General features: G+C 36.1%; 1 protein-coding gene across 11 annotated transcripts in view; it reads left to right on the forward strand.

Annotated features, from left to right (window-relative positions):
- PHF14 (PHD finger protein 14) overlaps positions 1-19008 on the forward strand; it is a 199166-nt gene that overhangs the window by 37551 nt on the left and 142607 nt on the right. For all 11 annotated transcript variants that reach the window (XR_005021223.1, XR_005021221.1, XR_005021222.1 and 8 more), the window contains exons 7-9: positions 2461-2598; positions 17569-17715; positions 18518-18788. Coding sequence is in view for 8 of the 11 variants with exons in the window: in XM_036863497.1 (XP_036719392.1) it covers positions 2461-2598; positions 17569-17715; positions 18518-18788 (556 nt within the window). In the remaining 3 variants the exon portion in view is untranslated. The remainder of the gene's footprint in view (positions 1-2460; positions 2599-17568; positions 17716-18517; positions 18789-19008) is intronic.

The following is a 19008-nucleotide window of genomic DNA, read 5'->3' on the forward strand; positions in this document are numbered from 1 at the left end:
CCCATCTGTCACCTTCTACCCTCGAATAATCTTGTGCTTTAGTTTGGGAGGTTGTAGCTTCCCTCTCCAGAATTAGATAAAGCTTCCAGGCCCTAGTATTGAACTCACTTTCCTGGTGCTCAAGTAATTGTACACTATCTTGTTACCTCTCTTAAATGCCTTTAAACTATAATTAACAAAATAATTTGTCCACATTTTCTAGTTGAGTAGGAGTAATACAAATTACCTGGTCCACCAGTGTTGGAAATGGAAGTTACTGCCTTTTGAGGGCAGTTTCATAATTCATAAGCACAGCGCCTAGAAGGGAGTAGCTTCCATCTTTTTCAATAAGCACATGTTTTTACCATAAATATAAATCTAGAAGCAATTAAAAAACAGTAACCAGATATTACTTCATATAACTGAGACCAGCAGTGACCTCTGGACTGAAAAGGAGAGTCATTAAATGTATAATTATCAGCTGATTATTTTCATTATCACCTGCTTTTGTTTTGAAGTATTACTGGGACATGGAGTCAAAAAATTATGTACTCTGTAGCTCATCTGCAAAATCAAACCCAGTGCTGTGAATTATATCTGGGATAGCTCTCTAGGTCACATTGTCTATCCATTTCCTCCTCCTGATTACTTTCTCCCCTGTGTTCTCAGTTGCTCAGTTCCGTAGCATTTTATTTATTTACTTATTTTTAAATTTATTTATTTATTTATTTATTTTTGGCTGCGTTGGGTCTTCGTTGCTGTGCGTGGGCTACTCTTCGTTGTGGTGCACAGGCTTCTCATTGCGGTGGCTTCTCTTTGTTGTGGAGCACAAGCTCTAGGCATGCGGGCTTCAGTAGTTGTGGCTCCCGAGCTCTAGAGCGCAGGCTCAGTAGTTGTGGCACACGAGCTTAGTTGATCCGTGGCATGTGGGATCTTCCCAGACCAGGGCTTGAACCCGTGTTCCCTGCATTGGCAGGCCGATTCTCAACCACTGTGCCACCAGGGAAGCCCATTCCCTAGCATTTTAAATGATTCAAGCCATTGAGGAAGATTCTGTTTTCTTCATTAGATTGTTGTATTGTCTTATGAGACTTCATTGTTGGAAATTTTTTCTTTGTGTTCACTCTGAAATCCCTTGCCCAATTTCATCATACTACATTAAATTACTCACTCAGGGGACTATTCTAAACAATTTGATTCTGTTCATAGTATTGACATCCTTTAAATAGTTTAATTTCTCAATTTCTCGCTCTCTGACCCCCTCTCCTTCTCTCTATCTCTTTTCTTTCTCTCTCTTTCTCAATTTTTTGGTTTCATGTTTAGATTACTATTTGCTGGAATTTTTACCATACATATACTGCTGTTGGTGGAAGAAGACCCATAATTAGGCAGTAGAGTGTCAGGTGTTGGGAATGTTTTCACATCTGTACCCAGAGTCCTTTTCCTGCTATTTTTATTCATTGCTGATATGTCAGTTTGGTGCTGTATACCAAGTAGGTACTCACTAACTGTTATAGTATTATGATGTTTTTAGTGTCTATTGAAACTTTTTAGTTTTATTTTTTTAAATGTTTCTCTCATATTTAATTTACATAGAATACATTTATTAAGCAGTTCTTCCTTAATTGTCTACTGGCAATCTTTCACAATTTAGCAGGTTTTTTTGTGAAGGTTCCTATTACCAGAGTAGTATATATTTTGAGACTAGGTTTTTCTTTTTCTCTCTCTGTGGCTTAGTTAAAAATATAAAAAAATAAATTGGGGCGGTGGCATTTGGGGTAATTTCGACAGTTTATGCCTTTAGTTTTGCAGGTTTTCCCTTTGTATACAGAAAGAATGTAAATAATTGGCTATATTGTGTATTGCTACCAATTTCACAAAATTGTTTACTTAAGATTACTTTTAATTCTCTTAAATATATTTTTAAACTGCATTATATCTTTGGTTGCAATGCCTAGATCTTTCAGCGAATTTTCTATGGCTTCTTATTTATTTTCCTTAATTTTTCCGAGTAGTATTATATTGTTCAAATCAGTGTAGCTTAATGGTTAAGAGCATGGACTTAAAGTAAGATTATCCTGGTTTGAAAACGGTCTTTACCTCAGTTTTCTCATGTGTAAAATTTTCTCATATGTGAAATGGAAATATAGTACCTCTTCCACATATTATTGTGGAATAGAGTGTCAAATGATTATATATATTAATATTTATAAAGTGCTTAGAATAGTGCCTAGCACACGGTAAGCCCTCAAATGATATTAATTATTATTATCATCATTACTATATCAGTGGAATTTTGTTTTTTTAGAACTATATAGAGAATTACTTTTTTCATATAAATACTTGGCTTACCTATAGTTATTGTTTGTATTGACATACTGTTGGTTCACTATTTGTATTTTGTAGATGCTTTGTATGAGAATGCAGTTTCTGTTCTGGAAATATTTTTGCTCTGAGACTTTTCCTGATATTCCGTTGTAGGAGTGTAGCTTCTGTGAAGACCCTCGTTTTGCTAGAACTGGAGTTTGCATTAGCTGTGATGCAGGGATGTGCAGAGCCTATTTCCATGTGACCTGCGCTCAGAAGGAAGGTCTGCTTTCAGAGGCAGCAGCAGAGGAGGTAGGTCGATTTAAGTCCATAGTTGGTGAATATGTTCATGAGACTTTTCATGACTCCATTATGTCCTACAAACAAGTATGCATCATAAAATAAATTTACGAGTTTATTCTTAAAATCTTTGTCTAGATCACAGATCTAAAACTTTAAGAGTAAACAATATATATGAGTTTCTTCAGTGTTAAACCTAGCCATACATTTAGAAAACATGTTAAAAATCTTATAGTGAAATCTGACAGATAAAATGAAACATAATTCAAGGTGTTTTAAAGCATTATAATGTCAGCATATTTTATATGAGAATCTGAAATTATATTTGAGTAATAACCTTGCTCTGTTACTCTTTAAATAAAATCATTACCCTGTCTTCAGTCTTCAGTATTTGCATTTCTACTTCTTTACAATTATTTTTAATTCTAAAATTTTCCTACCAGAAATTTAGATTAAGCAATCAGTTGTTTTCAAAGTATGTATTTGGGACTCTTTAATATTCTTTCAAGGTCTTTGAGGTTAAAACTGTCTTCATAACAGTATTAAAATAGTATATACTTTTTTTGCTCCTAATTTTCTCACATGCAATAGTGGAGATTTCTAGAGATTATATAGCTATCTTCTTTAATGTCCACTATCGAGATATTAAAGAGATTTGTAAAAATGTAAAACAGTGCCACTCTTCTCACTAAATTTTTTTTGTTGTGTAAATTATAGTATTTTTCATAAAAATGTTATTTTTGTTAACATGTAATGGCCTTACTGTTATTTTAAAAATTACTCAATTTTAGCTTCTAATATGCTATCTATAAATATAACTCACATAAGCTCTTTGGGGTCTTCAAAACATTTTAATACTGTAAGGAGTCCTGAGAGCAAGTTTTATTGATTCTTTAAGCACTTTATATAGGCAGGTAATTGAGTATTCTGTAATTCTTACTTTATATTTGGGATATATTGTTATGTATATATGTTATGTTCCATCTTTTATTGGGTAAATTTTCAGTGTCATGTAAAAATATGTTTTTTATGTTGGGCTTTCATCTTATTCCATTTATTTCATAGATAGGAAACAAGTAAAAAAGATAATCTGATGAAGAAAATTTGTTGAGCAAATTTTGAAGGATATATTTTATCAATATAGGGATCCTATTGAAATTATATTTTGGGTACATAAATCTGTTTTTGTGTCAGTCTCTGATTCTGATGAGTTGTACTTTGATTAATTGAAGAAGGGTACTAGATGAACACTGAGCATTTTCACAGCTGTTTGGTAGACACAGAGGTACAATTATAAAATAGGGTCATGTGGATTAGTCATGGCTATAACTCAAGATGGTGGGCAAAAGTGCAGAGAGACAATACAAGTAACACTCAAGATCAGATAAATCTCAGTGAACAGCTGGATCAGGGAATCCATAGGTTAAGGTATTACTCTCCTTCTGGCAAACTTTGAGTTTTGCCACCAGAAGGGTTCCTTTGTAGCCATTTCTTTTAGAACTTATAGAAAGAGCTTTGCCTTTTATGCTATGGTAGTTTGGGTCTCTTTGTATAGCACCATCCATCATTATTTTTGGTAGACAGTAGCCATTTAATTAATGAAAATGTGTGAAGTAGCCATGTATGGGACAGTGGAGTATAATGGGGTCTATAGTGATTTAGAGAGTGTATCCCCATATCTAAAGGCATTCAAATTGAGTTGAAACAAACAAAACACAATATTGCACTAAATAAATAGTTTGCAGTCTGTGGTCTCTACGTCTATATCTGTGGGCTAATCTGGAGAAATTTACAGGGAAAGTTAAATAAATCTGGATGTGGAAAGTAGGCCTGAGGCTTTTTCCTTACCTTGCTCCCTCCCTTGATTGATTAGGTGGGAATTCTTGATTCTGGAATAATGACTTTTCTTCCCATTTGCTGTCTTGTTAAATGAACTCTTTTTGGGGAAATGATTTAAAGCATATTTACATATGTTTATGGTTTCCTCTTATAAACAGTTTATAGAATTGGAAAATCGTAAAGATTTCTGAACAGTGTTTTAAAACCCAAGACTTTGCATGAATCAGTATCAATGAGGTTTGCTCTTGACAGTAAGCATTCTGTTAAAATGAAGTTCTTGGCTACTTCTCATGGTTGTACTTCTGTAGATTAAGATTTATGTAATGTATATTTGATTAAGAAACAAATTTTAAACTAAAACAGACCTACTCTTTGTGGGTACACCTTGTCTTCCGTTTCAGTTTTATGACATTCTAGAAAGCATTTTTTTTTTTATTTTTTAAAGACTGGTTTATAAAGTTGGATTTCTTCTTAATGGCTGTTTTATATAGGCAGTAAAAGAAAGGTTGAAAAAGAGAATAAGTACCTCAGTTTCATCCAATGACATCATACACCTTAGCGTATTTTCATGTTTTTTTATAGCCTTCTGACATAGTACTTTATCTTACTGGTGAGAATGCATTTGAAGTTTCTATTCTTTTTGATCCAATTTGTGAAAATTCTAGATTATTTAGAATATTTAACCATGTTATGTTACAACATATCTTATTATTATTAAAACTGAACTATAGCACAGGCTCAGTTATGACTGAAACTTACATTATTATGGTTCACATCATATAGTTAGACTTAAGATTACTTATATTTCATTTAAACCATATGGTAGTATGGTAGTATGATAAAGTATGATTTTGGTACTGTGAACATTATTATAATTTGTTACCATGTAGAAAATTCTCTTTGAAACAATGTAAGATAATTTATCGATTTTTTTCCCACAGCCTTTGATAATGCATTGCAATCATTCATGGATTAAATTTCAAAGGCTCAAATTAGATCTTTAGCTGTTGAACTGATGCCTTAATATTGCTAGAAGAACCAGGATGGATAGGAATGGCTCATGGTGGATCAAAAACTTTTTTTTTTTTTTTTTTTTTATAAATTTATTATTTATTTATTTTTGGCTGTGTTGGGTCTTCGTTTCTGTGCGAGGGCTTTCTCCAGTTGCGGCGAGCGGGGGCCACTCTTCATCGCGGTGCGCGGGCCTCTCACTATCGCGGCCTCTCTTGTTGCAGAGCACAGGCTCCAGTCGCGCAGGCTCAGTAGTTGTGGCTCACGGGCTTAGTTGCTCTGCGGCATGTGGGATCTTCCCAGACCAGGGCTCGAACCCGTGTCCCCTGCATTGGCAGGCGGATTCTTAACCACTGCGCCACCAGGGAAGCCCCCCAAAAACTTTTTAAGTGAATTCATCAAGAAGTTATGTTACTTAAAGTTAGACATTTTATATCAGATCTTCAGTGATACCTTTATGTGGCTGTGTTAGGCATTATTTTAAAAATTATTCTGGATGAACTCTATGAGAGTTACTCAGATCACGTTCTCTCTCACTCCACGTCTAATCCATTAGCATATCCTGTCTTCAAAGTATATCTAGTATATGTCCAAATTCTTCTTACCAAATTCATTGCTGCTATCCTAGTGTGTCATCTTTTGTCACCTGGATTAATATAACAACCTCCTAACTCTTTCTACCCTTGCCTTGCTAGAGCAGAGGGTGGTAATTTTTTACTACAAAGAGCCAGATGTAAATATGTTAGGCTTTGTGGGCCTATGGCTTGTGTGTAACTATTTAACTTTGCCATTGATTATGAAAACAGCCATAGACAATACATAAACAAATGAACATGGCTGTGTTCAAATAAAACTGTATTTCCAAAAACAGGCAGCACCAGATGTGACTTTCAGGTCATAGTTTGCCAATCCTTTTCCAGAGAATAGAGGACATTTTCAATAGCAGCTAGTATTATCCCATTAAAATCTAAGTCAGATCTGGTCACTCCTTTGCTCAAAACCCTTCAGTGGCTTTCTGTCTGATTCAGACTAGAGGCCAGTTTCTCTGCTGATTTATAAGATTCTGTGTGATCTGGCTTCACATTACCTCTCTGACTTCATCATTTCCCCTCATTCAGCCTCATTGGCCTACTTGCTGCTCCTTTAATGAATGGCCAGGTGAGCTCCTACTCTGGGCCTCGTACTTGTTTCTCTGCATGGGCTGCTCTTCCCTCACATGGCTCATTCCCTCACTTTTTTCGGGTCCTCATTCCATGTCTACTACTCACTGGTCTAAAGTTACAACCCTCTCCCTGCCATGACACTTTCTATTCCCCTTTCCTGCTTTATTCGTCCCTTTTAAAAATACCTAACCACTATCTAATACAGCTCTAGTAGTTTTCTGGTAGTGTCTTTTGGATTTTCTATGTATAACATCATGTCATCTGCAAACAGTGACAGTTTTACTTCTTCTTTTCCAATTTGGATTCCCTTTATTTCTTTTTCTTCTGTGATTGCCATGGCTAGGACTTCCAAAACCATGTTGAATAAAAGTTCTAAGAGTGGACATCCTTATCTTGTTCCTGATCTCAGAGGAAATGCTTTCAGCTTTTCACCATTGAGTATGATGTTAGCTGTGGATTTGTCATATGTGGCCTTTATTATGTTGAGGTACGTTCCTTCTATGCCCACTTTCTGAGGAGTTTTTATCATAAATAGATGTTGAATTTTGTCAAAAGCCTTTTCTTCATCTATTTAGATGATCATATGGGTTTTTAAAAATAAATGTATTTATTTGTTATTTATTTTTGGCTGCGTTGGGTCTTTGTTGCTGCGCCTGGGCTTTCTCTAGTTGCAGTGAGCGGGGGCTACTCTTCATTGGTTGAGGTGCACAGGCTTCTCATTGCGCTGGCTTCCCTTGTTGCGGAGCACGGTCTCTAAGCACGTGGGCTTCAGTAGTTGTAGCACGCAGCCTCAGCAGTTGTGGCTCGTGGGCTCTAGACCACAGGCTCAGTAGTTGTGGCGCACGGGCTTAGTTGCTTCGCGGCATGTGGGATCTTCCCAGACCAGGGCTTGAACCTGTGTCCCCTGCATTGGCAGGCAGATTCTTAACCACTGCGCCACCAGGGAAGTCCCGATCGTATGGTTTTTATTTTTCAATTTGTTAATGTGGTGTGTCACATTGATTGATTTGCAGATATTGAAAAATCCTTGCATCTTTGGAATAAGTCCCACTTGATCATGGTGTGTGATAATATATATGGTTCTTATTTATCTTGTTTATTGTCTGTCACTTTCATTAGGACATAGATTCATGAGGACAAGGATTTTTTGTTCTTTTTTATTTTTCACTGTATCCTCAATGCTTAGAATACAAGTTGATGGACAAGATCCCTTTGTCATTCAGCTTTTATTTGGTCAGCTGTTTAGCATTTAAGGTCTTTTTTTTTTTAAGATTTTATTTAAAAAAGAATTCTAGGGTAAAATTAGTTTTCAAACCATCATTTTAAGTATAGTGCCTTGCATATTTGATTTCCCATTTTTCCTTGTTTTGATTTCCTATTTATCTACGGGTATGGACTGAGAATATTTCCTTGGCACATTTTCTTGTGGTATTGGAATAACTTTATTCATACACGTGTCTCTTTATCTCTTTGGTTTGCATAAGTTGATGTTCACTGCTACCCCAGCTCAGTTACCTGTTAAAGCGTGTGTTAGCAAATAGATCTCTTTCACTTTGATACTTCTCTAAGAATCTTATTTAACCTTTATCTGAAGTTTGACTGTAAGAAATATGATTTATTTGGAATATATACAGAATATCAACTCCTCTAAACATTCTATGTAAGCCATATTATTAGATGCTTACATACCTGGGCAAAATTATTTTGATTCTTACTATTATTCCTTTTGCTGATGTGTGCTTTTTACATTTTTGTTGTTGTTGAAAGCCTTACTGATTTTTTTCTTTTGTATTAACTGGGAATGTTAGTGAACCTATTTCTCAGCACAGTATTCTTTCTCTCAGTTCTCAATAGTAGGTATAGCAGTGTGTTTGCTTACTAATTGGTTTGTGATATTGTGAATTATGTAACTGATTGTATTAATAACTTCTTTTATTTTCTGGAAGTTTCAGAACCACATTTGGAGTCTACTACCAATGTGCATGTGGCCTTTAAGATAAATGCTGTGGTTGTTCATCTTCTTGATGTTGTATCTTACCTAGGCTTTTGGCAGCAAGTAATAGAATACTTAACTGCAGTAGCCTAAGTAGTTATTAACTATCTCATATGACAGGAGGCATAAACATAAGTAGTTCTGGGGTTGTTTCAGCAGCTCAGTGATGAAGTCTTATTTTATCCTTCTATCCCACCAGCATCAACACGTTTTTCTTTTTAGTTCCTAACCTTGTTGTCTCATGGTCTCAACATTGCTGGAATAGCTCTTAGTACTGTGTTCTTTCATTATGGAATTCAAAGTCAAAGAGAAGGGAAAGGGTTCTCTTATTATTAGGAATGAAAAATTTTCTCATACGTTCACTCCAGTAGATTTTCCCATCATCTCATGTACTGAAACAGTCATTATGGCCATCGTTAGCAATGAGATAAGTTGGGAAGGTGAAACCTGACGTTTTTAGTTTCTGTCAAAGAAAATGGATTTTACAAAAAAGGAATATGTTGGAAGGGAATGACTGGGGGTGTGGTCAGCAACTAACAGTTTGCTACAACTAGCCTAAGAAGTTGGCAGTTTATTTCCATTCACTGTAGCTCATACCTAGACCAAATGAAGAAGTCTTTATATCAGCTATTAAAAGAAGGAAAAGAAGAATCAGGTGTTTTGAATTAAAAAAAAAAAACACAAGTAAAAATGTCACCTTTCCCGTTTTTCCCTTCTTTGCTTCAGAGTAGAAAAATTCTAATATTCTGGGCCTTCTTTTCTCTGGGTCTGATCTGTTTCCTGGTCTTTTTTTTTTAAGTCGTACCCTCTCCTTCCAGCCTCCCTCATCACAGTGGAACTGGCTTCTCAGTAGTCCTTCCTTTCTAAGGCTTTTTTTTTCTCATTGGCTTTTTACCCCAGTCAGAGCGGGGGGTCAAGTTAATACTGGCTCAATTACTTTGTGTTTTTTAGGGAATTCAGTTTAATAAATCAGAACATTGTTTAGTCAAGATTATTGTTATTTTTGATTTATGGTACATTTTATGCCAAAAGAGATCACCTGTCTAAACTCCAAACATTAGTATGGCTTTAGCATCTGTTAGTCAAGGAAAGAAAACATTCTACATTGAAAAAATAATTCCATAGACTGAATAGTACTGGCTTTATCTTTTATCATCACAGCCCCAAGTTAGTTCTATAATCTTACACAGAGCTTTGAGGAATACTCTGTATGTCTGGGCTTCATCTTATTTTTTCCTACCTCTTTTTTCACCTCATTCCATTATTCACTCTCACCTTCCACACACACATACACACACACTCTACAGTCCTTACTTAGTTTTTAAAATTAATAATTAAAACTTAATTAAAATTATCTTATATTTTGCATATTTTAATAAGCCACCTCAAATCCTTTTTGAATAATATAAATGATAAATAACATATAGGATAAAAACACACCAGTCTTGTTTTTAATAAAGAGTTTATATCATTATTTTTGAATTAACTTTATGAGTTTTGTATCAGTGTCTAAATTGAATATATACCATAAGACCATATTTTTATCTGTATTATAAACCACAGTTGAAAATAGTGAATTTAGAATGGTCCAACTAAGTGTAAGGAAATATAAAATATAATAATAAATGCAGATGGGTAATTCTTAAATATGTGCAGAGCAGAGTATTAGGGCTTTCCTAGATAAACTGATATTGGATAAGTTGAGCTTTAGCTGCAGAATAAATTAACATAGGTTTACTCTCTGTGTTTTAACAGATATGGTTAAAAAATGAAGAGTAGAATTGGATACTTTAAAGTGTTATATAATCATTAAATTATATATATTTTCGTGCTAGAAAGAAATATGTCAGATTTTAACCAGCTTAACATAAATAGTTAATACCTTTTAATGCTTTTGTGGAATCTGATGCCAAAGGATAATTTTGCTTTCCTGTACAAAGCCTTATTTTTCTGTTAGCTAGATTAGTATTAATTTTTTATATAAAAGGTAAAGATAATATTTTAATGATGGATAAAGAAACTGCTATATATTTTTAAATAAATATAATTTAAATACATAAAAAGACTTAATGTAAATTTAGTTCACCTTGGTTTTAGACGGCCACATTTTGCATACAATGTGTATGAGTGTTTTAAGAATTGATAAAATACTTAAGTCATAAAAGTGGAAAATGAAAAAGTGATAAATGCCAAATGGGAAAAATATACCTTCAAAAATGAGATCAAGTTGAATACAGATTCTTAGATAGAACCCAAATACAAGATATCAATAAAGCTAAGTTGGTTACTTTCAGTTTTTATAGGAAGAAATACTAAACAGCTATAGACATAGTTTTGTTTATGGTTCAGAAATATATAAAGGACAAAATATGTACATTGTCAAATTAATTTTTCTCTTTTGGTATCTAGACACTAGGCATTTGGGCATTGAATTTGCATTTAAAATTTTCATCTGTAAAAAGTCTTAGAAATTTCAAGCACTAGAATAAGAAATTAAGAAATCTTGCTCAGATTTATTGTTTTTATTCTTTGGTCTTCATCATCTGGGAGTTTCAGATTTGAGTACAAGACTCTTTAAAAAATAAATTACAGCTGTATGTTAAACAAGTTAATCATATAATGTCTGTAGAGGCACTGCGGCTGAGGGCTGACAGAATTATAACTCAGCAAGTATTTGAGGAACATGACTGTAAGGAGTAAGTCCTTGTTGAATTCACGTTCTGAAACTCAGTTAAGTTGTGTTAAGGGTGACCTAAACTTTGTTTAGCAAACAGTGAGATTTATATTCAAACAAAGCTTCATAGTACTCTGTGAAATCAGTCAACCATGATTGAGGGCATGTGCATATGTGCAAGACACTAAACTCTAGGTATGATAAACTCTAGTTTGTCAGGGAGCATAAAAATAGCTCTAAGTCACAGTATCAGCCTAGGTGGGGATAGATAGTAAACACAATAAAATGTTCAACAGTCTTACAAGATGGCAATAAAAGATGTCACAGGTGCCTAGTATGGACAAGAAGTGGTGTAAATACAGAAAGAAGGTTCCCTGGAAGAATCAGAAACTTCAGCTGGACCTTCTTGACCTATCTGTCTCTTACCTTTGAACTATCTAAGGATTACAAATTAATGTTTTTACTGTCATTCATTCTGTATATTTGTTCAACAGATATATTGATCTACTGTGTATTAGGCGTTGCTATGGACCAGGGGTCCCCAACCCCCAGGCCGCAGACCACTACTGGTCCGTGGCCTGTTAGGAACTGGGCCGCGCAGCAGGAGGTGAACAGCGAGCGAGTGAAGCTTCATCCTCTGCTCCCCATCGCTTGTGTTACCGCCTGAACCATCACACGCCTCACCCGACCCCACCCCATCACAACCCTCACCCCACCCCACCCCACCCCCGGTCTGTGGAAAAATTGTCTTCCACGAAACCGGCCCCTGGTGCCAAAAAGGTTGGGGACTGCTGCTATAGACCTTGTAGAGATAACAGTGAACAAAACAAACTGTGCTCTTAAGGTAGCTTACATTTTAGTGGCAGGTGGGCTCTCCTCTGACAGAGAGTGAAAAAGTTAGCCAAAAAAATACTGTGATAAGTATTGTGGAGAAATATAAAGCAGGATAAAGTATTTAGGGAGTAAGGGAGGTAGGGCAATGCTGTTTTATATGGGGAGATCAGAGAAGGGCTCTCTAATAAGGTGACACTTTATGGAAATATGTAAGGAAAATTGTAGGGAGCATATGTTTATTTGAGAGGAGAGCATTACAGGCAGGGAGAACAGAAATACAGAGGCTCTGAGGTAGGAACATGCTTGGTTTGAGGACCAAGAAGAAGACTGGTGTGGCTGGTATAGAGTTAGGGGCTGGGGTTTGGTAAGAGGAGAGGAGGAGGTCATAGAGGTAGCAGGGAGCTACTTCATGTAGGGCCTGGAAAAATATGGGAATGACTTTGGATTTACACTCTGAGTGAGATGGAAGGCCATAAGAGTTGCATAGAGTATATATGAACCAACTGATGTTTAAAAGGACTGCCCTGATAACTGTATTGAGTACAGGCTGTAGGGAGGCAAGGGTGAAAGCAGGGAGGCCAGTTAGAACTTTTACTGTAACAGGTTTTAGGATGGAGGTAATGAGAAGTGACAAATTTTCTAGGTATTTGCTGAAGGATTGTGGAATGTAACAGAAAGAGAGGGTAAAAAGGGTGACTTCTTTTTGGCCTGAGCTTCTAGTAGAATGGAGTTGTGGTTTACTGAGATGGAAAAGACTGAAGGAAGAGCAGATCTGTTGCAGGAGAAAAGGAAACTGAGGACAGTTTTGGACATGTTGAGTTCAAAATGCCTATTAGACATGTAAGTGGAGATATCAGGTAGGTGGTTGGCCATCAGAGTCTGAAGTTTAGGGAAGCAGTCAAGGCTAAAGATATAAATTTGGGAGCTGTCAGGGTATAGATAATATTTATGGTGAGATGACTAGATGAAAGTATCTAGGTTATAAGAGTAGAAGGAGATGGGAAGAGGTCTGATGACTGTCATAGGGCTACCTCAGCATTCAACAGCATTCAAATTTGGGAAAATAAGGAGGAATCTACCAAGGAGACTGAGGAGGAGTGATCAGTGAGGTAAAAAAAAGAACTAAGAGAGGTATTTCAAAGAAGTGTTTCAAAGAGGGAGTGAGCAAATTGTGTCAAAGGAGTAAGATTAAGATTGAGAAATGACAATTGGAATTGGCAAAATGAAGGTCATTTTGCACTTGACAGGAGCTATTGGAGTGGTTGGGAGTAGTCAATGAAAACTTAGGAATGGAATAGAATTGAAGATAGCTAATATGGACAGGCCTTTAGATTTTTCCTTTTAAGAGGAGCTTAGAAGTGGAACAACAAATGGGAGCCCAAGGAAGGTCTTTTAAGTATTTTTAAAGGATATTACAGTATGTTTAGCATGCCAGTGGAGAGAAAAAATGTGTAAGAGAGATAGAATTGCTGGAGGGAAGACGGGGTGGGATATAACTGCAACTGAAGGTTAAACTTAGAGAGGAACATTGGGCAATTTATCCATAGTAACAGGAGATTAGTCAGAGGATATGTGTAGACATGCAGATAGGTTGGGGTATGTGGTGATAAGAGGTTGTGGAAGTTTTTGTTTTGTTGCTTTTCTCCTCTCTTCAAAACCCTCTCCAGTGAGATAAACAAACAAGGTCATCATCTGCAAGTTAGGAATAGGGAGGAGATATTGAAGGTTTGAGAGAGAGATAAAGCTATTCAATAATTATCTACAAAAATGGAATACAAATTAATTTGAGAATGTGTTCAGCTGCTCAGGTACAGGTACAAAATAGGGAAAGAGTTGGATTTACCTGTGCCGTAGGTTTTGCCAAGCGAAGCTCGTTGAGGAAGAGAGGAACAAGCAAATCGATGCGCCATGCAAAGAAGTAATTAATTGATGGACCATGAAATAATCAGGTAAAGAGGGCAATCATGTGCATGGGCTCTCGGACAGTCAGAAGACAGAAAGTCTGTACATTGGAGACCTGAAAGGTGTTAAAAACTTGTTTGAGTCTTAGAGGGAGTGATCAGGAAAGATAAAAGATGCTCAGAGAATGATATTTTAGGCATTGAATTATGGAAAGAGTACAGAATCTAGGTCCAGTCATGGGAATTAAATGGCTGAGGTGGGGTGGATAAGAACACTGATGGTGTTGTAATTGAGAAGGTAAATATGATATGCTCCTAACTCATCATAGGATTTCAGTAAACACTTCAGTTTTATTAAGGTACCAATAAAGCATCCCTACTTTCTTAAAATTACATTGTTTTTACAAGTGCCAGTTGGTTCTCAGTGTACAAGACTCCCAGTAGTTTCTTTCAGTTTATATTCCTTTGATCTGCTGTATCAGTATTACTCAGGGAGCTTTGTTTAAAAAATACATATTTTTTAAGATTCTAGAACAAATCATGCAATCCAGAGGTCCACAGCCTAAATTAGACCTGTAGATACATTTTTTTGATAAGAATAGTGCTATAAAAAGACAACCTTGAGTTGAGGGGCATTCCACTTTGTCACATTGCTCCTAGTCCCCACCATTTACCCCGCATCCCCCCACCCCCTCACCCCCATCATTACTTTTGTCTTATAATTTTCCAGCGTCTTTTAGGCCCCTTTGCACGTTTACGTTTACTGGTACTTTTTCTCAAGGCATTCACGTTTAAAACTCTTTGCCTTAGACCCACTGAATCACAATCTCCAGAGTTGGGCTTTTGTCATTTCTGTTTGGAAACGTCCTTAAGTAAATCTGATGACAGGTAGTGGTTAAAAAAGACAGATCTTAACTTACTAGCAATGGATCTTGGGTCAGCAACTTAACCTCTCTTGTTTTCAGTTTTCTATTCATAAAATTGATATTAAAATAATAGAACCCCCCTCATGTGGTAGTGTTAAAGGATAAATGAGATAGTATGAAAAAAGGCACCTGTGCCTGGTACATGGTAGATATTCAGAAAAATGTTTTTCCCTTTCTGTTTTCCATTGGGAGTAGGATCTTGAAAGTTTCTCTAGGCAAGTTGAAGGGATATTCCAGGTCAACCAATGCATTAATTAGGACACTATTTTGAATGGTTTAACAAAACCAAATAGCCAGTGACTTAAACAAAGAAGAAGTTGAATTCTTTCTACATTCCAGACTGATTTGATATTGGGGGAATTTGGTTCCAGGGACCAGGTGCCTTCTTTTTTTTTTTTAAAGTTTTTAATTATTTATTTATTTATTTATTTTTGGCTGTGTTGGGTCTTCGTTTCTGTGCGAGGGCTTTCTCTAGTTGCGGCGAGCGGGGGCCACTCTTCATCGCGGTGCACGGGCCTCTCACTGTCGCGGCCTCTCTTGTTGCGGAGCACAGGCTCCAGACGTGCAGGCTCAGTAGTTGTGGCTCATGGGCCTAGTTGCTCCGTGGCATGTGGGATCTTCCCAGACCAGGGCCCGAACCCGTGTCCCCTGCATTGGCAGGCAGATTCTCAACCACTGCGCCACCAAGGAAGCCCCCAGGTGCCTTCTTACTTGTTGCTTCATCTTCTCTTAGTCTGTTGCACTTTCTTACATGGTCAGAGATGGTTTATCACACCTTGACTGGGTTCCACCCCATTGGAAGGAAGGAAGAAAAGGTTAAGAGTAGGCAGTTTCCTTTCAAGGGTATGGTTAGGAAATTTCACAAACCTCATTGGCTGGAACTTATCACATGGCCATATCCAGATGCTGAGAGTCTGGAGCAGAGATTTTCTAGCAAGGTCGTCAAGTACCCAGTAGAAACTCAGAAGATTCTAGTACTAAGGAGAAGAAGGGGAGGATAGATATTAGAAGACTGGTTTCTGTCACAGTTAATATTTGCTTGGTATATCTGTTCCACTGTCTAAACAAGGTTAATCCCTTGGTCATTCTAGCCTTAGACTTAGGGTTTATTGTCCCCCAATCCCAAATAATGAAAACAACAAAAAGAATTACTTGGGCTACCTAGTCCCTTTCAGATATCTTTTTGACCAGAGATGACTGGTCTTTTTAGCAAGTCACAGTCTAGGTCCTAATGCTTAACTCATCTATGCAAGCATGAATCCTATCTCTGATAAGTCAATTTCAACCTTACCTACTACTTTAAAACAGTATAATAGTTCTCCAGATCATTTTGACTACGGTTCAATGTGTTCTTTATTTCCATTAGCCTATTCTGTGACCAGGATGTAGAGTATGTTGTGAGAAAGCAACGGTGTGTGTGTGCGTGCATTTTAATGCAATCTCCTGCCCATGTTTTTGTATTGTGTACCTATATGAAGTAGTTGTTATTAAATCTGTTTTACTAGTGAGTTAACAGAGACCCAGAGATGTTTAGCAACTTGTTTGGAGCCACAAAAATCAGTAAATGGTGGAGCCAGGATTTATCTCCAGGTTTTTATATTTCCAAATTCTGTGATCACAGTGTTCACAGTGCTATATTGTGACATCTTTGGATATCACACTACAGAATTGGATCATATGCTTTTTTTTTAATGTCAAGGACACTTTAGTTTTATTATTACGATGATTTCTGTTTTTGTACTTTCTCATTTGTTTCTTCTTTTCTTAGTGTCATCATTTCTCTTTGGGCTGTAAAACCCCACCTTACTAAGAGACCCTTTAACATAACTTAGATAAAAACCTATATGGATAGCTTATCTTTATTTTTCTCTTTGGGACAGACCTAAAGAATGAACTGCCTGTTACTTTGCTGGCAATCACATTGCACATTACTTTTTCTGGCTACATATTTACAATTTATTTCTATTTTTGATAGTAGATTTCTTTTATTTTTGGTACCCTACTATTTATGAATAAAAAATGTACCCATTAAGGTAGCACCATAAAATATGACTGTGAGCGAGCTGTGTTTCCATCTGAGGTTTTAGGGTTTCATGAAGAGTTAAAGGGAATATCTAAAGTGTTTTATTGACAAGGCCTGGCCTTCTTAATCCATTTTTGTCCCAGGTAGAATCTGCATGTGCATTTCTAGTCAATTAGAAGTGCCCTACTTATCTGTGTTGGCTAGTCCTGTATTTTCTAGATATACTGTTGTTTTATAATATTAATCTATGTATGCATAACTTTAATATTTAATGATGGTTTCTACCTAAGATTATTGAAATCTTATTTGTTTTAAACAGTGATTATTTGTTTAGGTAACAAATATAACTAAATGGTAATACCTAAGATTTGATTTCAGTATTTTTAAATCCACAAGGCCCTTTAAAGAAAAAAATTGCTAATTTGAACTTGATATATAGGATTAAGTTTCTAAAGCAACAATTTTTATCATTATGTATAAAAATTACTTCTGTAATTTATTTTAGGAATAACCAACACTGTAGGATATTCTTCAAAAAGGAAATATTATCTATTATCGTTTTTTTATGACCCTTTGAAGTAAAAATGTTTACTTTTTCCCCCCTGTTTTCTGATATAGGATATAGCAGATCCATTTTTTGCTTATTGTAAGCAACATGCAGATAGGTTAGACAGAAAGTGGAAGAGAAAAAACTACTTGGCTCTACAATCCTATTGTAAAATGTCTTTACAAGAGAGAGAGAAGCAGCTATCACCAGAAGCACAGGTATGGATGGGATTCATGCCAAAACTCATGTTTTTTTCTTTCAAGGTTATAGATTTCAGGGAATTCCCTGGCGGTCCAGTGGTTAGAACTCTGCGTTCTCACCGCTGAGGGCCCGGGTTTGATCCCTGGTCTGGGAACTAAGATCCCACAAGCCACGCAGCATGGCCAAAACAAAAAAAAAAAATCAAGGTTATAAATTTCAGATCTCATGTGTGTTTGCCAATGACATGTGAAGTATAATTGTGAAATCTGGTTAGTTACCTAGGAAGTGGATTGTCATTAAGGTAAATGGTGAGTGTAGTTTGTGGTTGAATATATTACTTGTCACCTAGTCAACAAAGCAGTCATTTGTAAAGCATGCTTCCAGTACATTAAAGAATGTGGCTTAGAGGAAATTATTCTATCAGTGCAATATGTTGACCACATCTTTTTTCAGTCTGTTCTAATGTTCTTTTATGCAAAGAATTTGATTAGTTTACCCATCATATAAAATGTATTTTTATGTAAATTAAGTACATTTATGGAGACTAGTGCAAGGCTAGTTGAGAAGAGAAACTTCAGCTTAATCATGTTAGTTTTTGACAATTCTGATCATAGACTAGGACAGTTGTTACTAGGGGTAGACCTGGTTTATTATAACCCAAGAATTATACAGTATACCTTAAGGACTGTGGATAGATATAATTTGCCTTGATATGTGAAATTCTGGTTATCTTTACTTTTTCTAAATGTGGAAGTAAAAATCATAAGGAGTATGTTCCATTTTAATATCTTTTAAAATTTGTATACATTTCTTTTATAGGCAAGGATCAATGCCCGGCTTCAGCAATATCGTGCCAAAGCAGAACTAGCTCGATCCACCAGACCCCAGGCCTGGGTTCCAAGGGAAAAATTGCCCAGACCACTCACTAGCAGTGCTTCGGCCATTCGTAAACTTATGCGGAAAGCAGAACTAATGGGGATCAGTACAGATATCTTCCCAGTGGACAATTCAGATACTAGTTCTAGTGTGGATGGAAGGAGAAAACATAAGCAACCTGCTCTCACTGCTGATTTTGTGAATTATTATTTTGGTCAGTATAGACACTGATGCATGCACATTTTCATTGATGACAATTTGCCGATGGAGATTTTGATATGCTGTCAATTTTTAGAAATTTACTAGCAATGTTACATATATCAAGTAAATGCATGTTTATTTTCCTAATAAGTTGTGGGTTGTTGTAAAATGCTAAGTTAATTTGTGAATAGAGTTAAAAGTGTTTTGAATAATGTAGATTTATCCATGTGATC

The sequence above is a fragment of the Balaenoptera musculus genome, chromosome 9, assembly GCF_009873245.2.
Source record: "Balaenoptera musculus isolate JJ_BM4_2016_0621 chromosome 9, mBalMus1.pri.v3, whole genome shotgun sequence".
Taxonomy (NCBI): domain Eukaryota; kingdom Metazoa; phylum Chordata; class Mammalia; order Artiodactyla; family Balaenopteridae; genus Balaenoptera; species Balaenoptera musculus.